The sequence below is a fragment of the Coturnix japonica genome, unplaced genomic scaffold, assembly GCF_001577835.2.
Source record: "Coturnix japonica isolate 7356 unplaced genomic scaffold, Coturnix japonica 2.1 chrUnrandom594, whole genome shotgun sequence".
NCBI classification, from domain to species: Eukaryota; Metazoa; Chordata; class Aves; order Galliformes; family Phasianidae; genus Coturnix; species Coturnix japonica.
The window spans coordinates 27,760-36,065 of NW_015439967.1; the positions used below are offsets into that span (position 1 = coordinate 27,760).

The window sequence follows — 8,306 nt, forward strand, 5'->3', positions numbered from 1 at the left end:
CCCCCCTCCCCTCACCCCACACATTCCAGCCCCCAGCCCCATCCATGCTGCCCCCCCCCCCCCCCCCCCCCCCCTCCAACCCACCCCCCCATATCAACCACTCACAGATTTAAATGTAGATGGACATTAGAACAGCCGCCGGCCATGATGTCCTTCACACTCAGGCATCTCAGCCAACGCTTGGTACAAGGGGGGGGGGGGGTTAAGGGGGTCACTCTCCCCCCCCCCCCCATTATCCCTCCCATCCTTCTCACCCCCCTCCCCCCCCCTTCTCACCTCCCCCCTTCCCATTATTACCCCCCATTCCCCACCCCCCAGCCCCTCTCCTCAAGCCACGCCCCCTTTCCAACCTAAGCCCCGCCCCCCTAATAATTAAGCCCGCCTCTTTCCACCTAAGCCCCGCCCCCCTCACCACTCAAGTCCCATTACACTCCCATATAAGCTCCACCCCCTCACCCCGCAAGCCCCGCCCAATTCCAAACCAACCACGCCCCTTCTACCACAAGCCCCGCCCCCTCCAACAAGCACCCACCCCTTTCGACATTAAGCCCCGCCCCTAATTACAGCAGCCCGCCATTTCTACCTTAAAGCCCCGCCCCTTCCACAAACAAGCCCCGCCCCCTTTCGTTTAAGCCCCGCCCAAATACACAAGCCCCGCCTCCTTTTACTTAAGCCCCCCCTTCCACCTTACGCCCACTCCCAATCACACCCCAAGGCCCCGCCCCCGCCACAAGCCCCGCCCCATTCTGTTTTAAGCCCCCGCCCCTCCATACAAGCCCCCCCCATTCACCCCCAACCCCGCCCCCTTCTACCTCAGACCCCGCCCCCTTCTCCTTAACCCCGCCCCTCCCACTTGGTCCAAGCCCCGCCTTAATCCCACACAAGCCCCGCCCCTCTTTGTGCATCAAGCCACGCCCCTATATACACAAGCCACGCCCACTCCCTCCTCAAGCCCCGCCCCTCCACTCAAGCCACGCCACTTCCACCTTAAACCACGCCAATCCCACCCCAAACCCGCCCCTTCCTACCAAGCCCCGCCCCTTCCCCGTTAAGCCCCGCCCCCTCGCTCACGCCACTCATCCTCCGTTGTCCTGGTATCACGCCTCAGTACCGGCAGGCCGACATCCCTCCGACACTCGCCCTACACCGGAACACATCACACCCCCACCCCTCAGTTCATAAACAACCGGTTCCGCGTCCCTACCCCAGCCCCTAAATAAACCTTAAACCCACCCAAAAACCTTCCGGTACGCGTTGGGATGCCCCGTGGCCTTCACTCACCGCCTCCGCCATCTTCTCACCGGTCTCTTCCGGGTGTAGCGCGTCACTTCCGGTCTGCGAGCCGAGCACTTCCGCTTCAAGCTCCGCCCACTTCCTGTCTCACTCAAAACAGGAAGTGGGTGGTTTACCCATCAACTTCCGGTCGCGCATGCGCACATCGCCAGCGCAGGGCGTAGGCCTATAAACAGCTGTGTACCGAAAGAGCGTGCCATTCCCGAAGCCTCGCTCACGTGACGCGCGCGCACTTCCGGTACGCGCGCGGTGGGCGGAGGAGGAGGGCGGGAATCGACCCGCTGCCCCCGGGACACGACGGCTCCATCATGGAGCGGTGAGAAGCGGCGTGACGTCACGGGAGCGGCGTGACGTCATGGCGGGGAGGGGCCTATAATTGGCCTTAATGGGGTCCATTGGGGTCTATTGGGGGCCTTAATGAGGCCTAATGGGTCCAATGGGGCCTTAATGAGTCTGGGGTCTTATGGGCCTTAATGGGGTCCATTGGGTCCATTGGGGTCTTTGGCGTCCTTAATGGGTCTGGGGGTCTTATTGGGTCATTGGGTCTATTGGGTCCTTAATGGGGGCCTGGGGGTCTTAGGGGTCTTATGGGGTACTTTGGGTCTTTAATGGGGTCCTTAATGGGTCCAATGGGGTCTTATGGGTCTGGGGGCTTTAATGGGGCCTTAATGAGGCCTAATGGGGTCTTATGGGTCTTAATGGGGTGCCAATAGGGTCCATTGGGTCTATTGGGGTTTGGGGCCTTAATGGGGTCTTATGGGGGTCTTAATGGGGTCTTATGGGTCCATTGGGGCCTTAAGGGGCCTTAATGGGATCTGGGGGCCTTTAATGGGGTCCAATGGGGCCTTAATGGGGTTTAATGGGGTCCAATGGGCTTGGGGCTTTAATGGGGCCTTAATGGGGTCTTTAATGGGGTCTATTGGAGTCTGTTGGTCCTTAATGGGGTCTGGGGTTTTAATGGGGTCCAATGGGGCCTTAATGGGGTCTTTATGGGTCCATTGGGGTCTATTGGGTCCATTCGGGTCTATTGGGCGTCCATTAGGGTCATTCGGGGTCCTTAATGGGCGTCCAATGGGGCCTTAATGGTGTCCAATAGGGTCCATTGGGTCTATTGGGGTTTGGGGCCTTAATGGGGTCTTATGGGGTCTTAAGGGGGCCTAATGGGTCTTATGGAGTCCATTGGGTCTTAATGGAGCCTTAATGGGATCGGGGGGTCTTATGGGTCCAATGGGCGCTTAATGGGTCCAATGGGGTCTGGGGGCTTTAATGGGGCTTTAATGGGTCCATTGGGGTCTATTTGGGGTCCTAATGGGGGCCTTAATGGGGTCTGGGTCTTCTATGGGGTCCATTGGGGTCCATTGGGTCCATTGGGGTCTATTGGATCCTTAATTGGGACCTTAATTGGGCCTTAATGGGGTCTTATGGGGTTTTAATGGGGTCTATTGGGGTTCAATGGGCTTTAGTGGGTCCAGTTGGGTCTATTGGGTCCTTAATGGGGTCTAATGGGGCCTTAAATGGGGTCCTAATGGGTCCTCAATGGGGTCTTATGGGTCTGGGGCTTTAATGGGGCCTTAATGAGGCCTAATGGGGTCTTATGGGTCTTAATGGTCCAATAGGGTCCTGGGGTCTACTGGGGGCCTTAATGGGTCTGGGGGCTTTAATGGGCCTTAATGGGTCTATATGGGGTCCATTGGGGTCTATTGGGGTCCTTAATGGGCCTTAATGGGGGCTGGGGTCTTATGGGGTCCATTGGGGTCCATAGCGTCTATTGGGGCCTTAATGGGGGCCTTAATGGGGTCTTATGGGTCCATTAGGGTCTAATTGGTGTCCATTAGGGTCTATTGGGTCCTAATGGGGTCCAATGGGGCCTTAATGGTGTCCAGGGTCCATTGGTCTATTGGGTTTGGGCCTTAATGGGTCTTATGGGGGTCTTTATGGTCTTTATGGGGTCCATTGGGGTCCTTAATGGAGCCTTAATGGGATCTGGGGGTCTTATGGGGTCAATGGGGTCTTAATGGGGCTCAATGGGGTCTGGGGCTTTAATAGGGCTTTAATGGGGTCCATGGGGTCTATTGGGTTCTTAATGGGGCCTTAATGGGCCTGGGGTCTTATGGGGTCTTAATGGGTCTATTGGGTCCATTGGGGTCTATTGGGGGCCTTTATGGGTCCTTAATGGGGTCCATTGGGGTCTATTGTGGTCTATTGGGGTCCTTAATGGGGCCTGGGGTCTTATGGGGTCCTTAATGGGTCCAATGGGTCTTATGGGTGCTGGGGGCTTTAATGGGCCTCTAATGGGCCTTAATGGGGTCTATTGGGGTCCAATAGGTCCTATGGGTCTATTGGGGTCCATTGGGGTCCTTAATGGGGCGCTTAATGGGTTTATGGGTCCATTAGGTCTATTGGGTCCATTAGGGTCTATTGGTGTCCTTAATGGGGGTCTAATGGGGGCTTTAATGGTGTCCAATGGGGTCCATTTGGGTCTATTGGGGTTTGGGGGCTTTAATGGGGTCTTATGGGGGCTTTAATGGGTCCATTGAGGTCTATGGGGGCCTTAATGGCCCTTAATGGGGTCTGGGGGCTTTAATGGGCTTATATGGGGTCCATTGGGTCTATTGGGGTCCTTAATGGGGCCTTAATGGGTCTGGGGGTCTTATGCGGGTCCTTAATGGGGTCCTATGGGTCGCTTGTTTGGCCTTAATGGCGCTCTTATGTTTATAATCTTTGTTTTATGTCCTCCCCCCCCCCCCACCCTAAATCCCCCCCCATTAAACCTATAGGAGATTTGCGGCCCCTCTTTGTACAGCCGGAATGGGGCCGAGCAGGTGAGTCCTATAGGGGGGGTCCTATGGGATGGGGGGGTCCTATGGGGTTGGGGGGTTATATGGTTTGGGGGGGAGGTCCTATGGGCGTGGGGGGTTATGATGGGATGGGGGGGTTAATAAAGGGGTTGGATGGATCCTATGGGATGGGGGGGGTTATATGGGGTTGGGGGGGTTTCTAAAGAGATGGGGGGGCTTCTGATGGGGTTGATGGGGGTCCTATGGAGTGGGGGTACTAAAGGGATGGGGGGGGTCCTATGGATGAGGTGAGGGTTATATGGGGTTGGGGGGGTCCTATGGGATGGGGAGGGTTTCTATGGGGTTATGGGGGGTTATTATGGGGTTGGGGGCTCATATGTCGGGTTTGGGGGAATCCTATGGTTGGGGCGGTACAACAGGGATGGGGGGTTCTATGGGCATGGGAGGCGTTCTATGGGTTGGGGGTCCTATGGGCTGGGGGCATATGGGGTTGGGGGGCTCATATGGGGTTTGGGGGATCCTATGGGGTTGGGGGTTCTATGGGATGGGAGGTCCTATGAGGATGGGTGGGGTCCTATGGGTTGAGGCAGCTTATATGGGATGGGGCGGGTCTATTGAAAAATGGGGGGTCCTATGGGGTTGGGGGGTCCTTCATGGGGTTGTGGGGTCTAGATGCTGGGGGGTCCTATGGGGCTGGGGGGTTTCTATATGGGGTTGGGAGGCGTCCTATGGGTTGGGATGGGTCCTATGGGAATGGGGGGTTCTATGATGGGGGGGTCTATGCGATGGGGGCTTATATGGAGATCGGAGGGGGGTCTTAATGGGGATGGACGAGGTCTATGGGGTTGGGGGTCCTATGGGATGGAGGGGGTCCTAGCGGCTGGGGGCATTATATGGGGTTGGGGGCTCATATGGTGGTTGGGGGATCCCTATGGGGTTGGGGGGGCCTATGGTATGGGGGCTTATATGGATTTGGGGGCTCCTATGGGGTTGAGGGGGTTCTACGGGCGTTGGGGGGGTCCTATGCGGAGGGGGGTCTTATGGGTGGGGGTTCTATCGGGTGGGGGGGGTTCTATGCGGATGGGGGTCCTATGGGGATGGAGGGGTCTTATGGGGTTTGCGGGAGCTTATATGGGATGGGGGAGGTCCTATGAGGATGGGGGTCCTTATGGGGTTGTGGGGGGTCCTATGGGGTTGTGGGGGTCCTATGGGATGGGGGGGGTCCTATGGGATGGGGGGGGTTTCTATGGTGTTATGGGGGGTTATATGGGATGGGGGGGTCCTAAAGGGATGGGGGGGTCCACTCTATCGCCCCCCCCCCCTCTTAAAGGGCCACCCCCCCTTTATTCAGATCCCGCTGTGGGTCCAGCCCCATACGTGGAGATCCTGGAGCAGCCGAAGCAGCGCGGGATGAGGTTCAGGTATAAATGTGAGGGGAGATCGGCCGGGAGCATCCCCGGGGAGCACAGCACCGACAGCGCGAGGACACACCCCACCATACGGGTGAGCAACGCTATGGGGCCGCTATGGGGCCAGGAGGGGGCTATGGGGGTACTATGGGGCTATGGGGGTACTATGGGGCTGGTATGGACCAGTATGGGGCTATGGGGGTCCTATGGGGCCGCTATGGGGCCAGGAGGGGGCTATGGGGGTCCTATGGGGCTATGGGGGTCCTATGGGGCTGGTATGGACCAGTATGGGGCTATGGGGGTCCTATGGGGCTGGTATGGGGCTATGGGGGTCCTATGGGGCTGGTATGGGGCTATGGGGGTCCTATGGGGCTGGTATGGGGCTATGGGGTTGGTATGGGACCATGGGGGTCCTATGGGGCCGGTATGGGGCTATGGAGGTGCTACGGGGCCGGTATGGGGCTATGGGGGGGGTCCTATGGGGCCATTATGGGGCTATGGGGGTCCTATGGGGCTGGTATGGACCAGGATGGGACCAGGATGGGACCAGGATGGGGGTATGGGGGTCCTATGGGGCTGGTATGGGGCTATGGGGGTCCTATAGGGCCGGTATAGGGCTATGGGGGTCCTACGGGGCTATGGGGCCATTATGGGGCTATGGGAGCGTCCTATGAGGCCTTTATGGGGCTATGGGGGTCCTATGGGATTATGGGGGTCCTATGGGATTATGGGGGTCCTATAGGGCTGTGGGGGTCCTATGGGGTTGATATGGGGCTATGGGGGTCCTATGGGATTATGGGGGTCCTATAGGGCTGTGGGGGTCCTATGGGGCTATGGGGGTCCTATGGGGCTGGTATGGAGCTATAGGGGTCCTATGGGGCCGGTATGGGGGTCCTATAGGGCTATGGGGGTCCTATGGGTCTGGTATGGGGGTCCTATGGGGCTGTGGGGGTCCTATGGGATTATGGGTGTCCTATGGGGCCGGTATGGGGGTCCTATGGGGCTATGGGGGTCCTATGGGGTTGATATGGGGCTATAGGGGTCCTATGGGATTATGGGGGTCCTATGGGGCCGGTATGGGGGTCCTATGGGGCTATGGGGGCCCTATGGGGCCGGTATGGGGCTCCTATAGGGCTGTGGGGGTCCTATGGGGCTATGGGGGTCCTATGGGGCTATGGGTGCCCTATGGGGCCGGTATGGGGGTCCTATAGGGCTATGGGGGTCCTATGGGGCTATGGGGGTCCTATGGGGCTATGGGTGCCCTATGGGGCCGGTATGGGGGTCCTATGGGATTATGGGGGTGCTATGGGATTATGGGGGTCCTATGGGGCTATGGGGCCGGTATGGACCCCCCCATCCCCCCCCAGGTGAACCATTACCGTGGGCCGGGTCGGGTCCGTGTCTCCCTGGTGACTAAGGACCCCCCCCATCGCCCCCACCCCCACGAGCTGGTGGGTCGGCACTGCCAACATGGCTACTACGAGGCCGAGCTCAGCCCCGAGCGCTCCGTGCACAGGTGAGACCCCCCCTTATTAATTAACTCATTAATTAACTCCTTAATTAACTCATTAATTAGATGCTCCAACCCCCCTACCCCATTCCCCCATGTTAATTAATGAATGGGATGCTTCCCTCCCCAGCAATAGAAGTCAATGGGGACCCCCCCCCAACCCCTTTCCCCCTCACTCATTAATTAACTCATTAATTAACTCCTTAATTAACTCATTAATTAGATGTTCCAACCCCCCTATCCCATTCCCCCATGTTAATTAATGAATGGGATGCTTCCCACCCCCAAGCCCCCCCCAACCCCTTTCCCCCCCCACTCATTAATTGACTTATTAATTAACTCATTAATTACTTCATTAATTAACTTATTAATTAGGTGTTCTACATCCCACGTTAATTAATGAATGGGACATCTCCCTCCCCAACAATAGAAGTCGATGGGGACCCCCCCAACCCCCCCCAGCCCCTTCCCCCCCATTCATTAATTAGCTCATTAATTAGCTCATTAATTAACCCATTAATTAATGGGATCCCCCCTTAATTAGCTTCCAGAACCTGGGCATTCAATGCGTAAAGAAACGGGAGCTGGAAGCGGCTGTAGCCGAAAGGATCCGAACCAACAACAACCCATTCAATGGTAATGGGATATAATGGGGTTATATGGGGTGTAATGGGCTGTAATGGGGTTATATGGGATGTAATGGTGTGTAATGGGGTTAGATGGGGTTATATGGGATTTAATGGGGTGTAATGGGATTTAATGGGGATTTAATGGGGTGTAATGGGGTTATATGGGGTGTAATGGGATTTAATGGGTTATATGGGATTTAATGGGGTTATAATGGGATTTAATGGGGTGTAATGGGGTGTAATGGGATTATATGGGATTTAATGGGGTGTAATGGGGTGTAATGGGGTTATATGGGGTTTTAATGGGATTTAATGGGATTTAATGGGGTATAATGGAGTTATATGGGGTTATATGGGATTTAATGGGATTTAATGGGATTTAATGGGGTGTAATGGGATTTAATGGGGTGTAATGGGGTTTAATGGGGTTATATGGGTTTTAATGGGGTGTAATGGGGTTATATGGGGTTATATGGGGTTATATGGGATTTAATGGGATATAATGGGATGTAATGGGATTTAATGGGGTGTAATGGGGTTATATGGGATTTAATGGGGTGTAATGGGGTTATATGGGGTATAATGGGGTTATAATGGGGTATAATGGGGTGTAATGGGGTTATAATAGGGTATAATGGGCTGTAATGGGGTTATAATAGGGTATAAT

The 8,306-nt window shown here is 55.9% G+C and overlaps 1 protein-coding gene across 1 annotated transcript in view; it reads left to right on the plus strand.

Annotated features, from left to right (window-relative positions):
- The window catches only part of LOC107307430 (transcription factor p65-like), a 20,805-nt gene that overhangs the window by 467 nt on the left and 12,032 nt on the right, over positions 1–8,306 (plus strand). Inside the window, exons 2-4 of the mRNA XM_032441811.1 lie at positions 5,422–5,594; positions 6,868–7,016; positions 7,555–7,646. Coding sequence (XP_032297702.1) covers positions 5,422–5,594; positions 6,868–7,016; positions 7,555–7,646 — 414 coding nt within the window. The remainder of the gene's footprint in view (positions 1–5,421; positions 5,595–6,867; positions 7,017–7,554; positions 7,647–8,306) is intronic.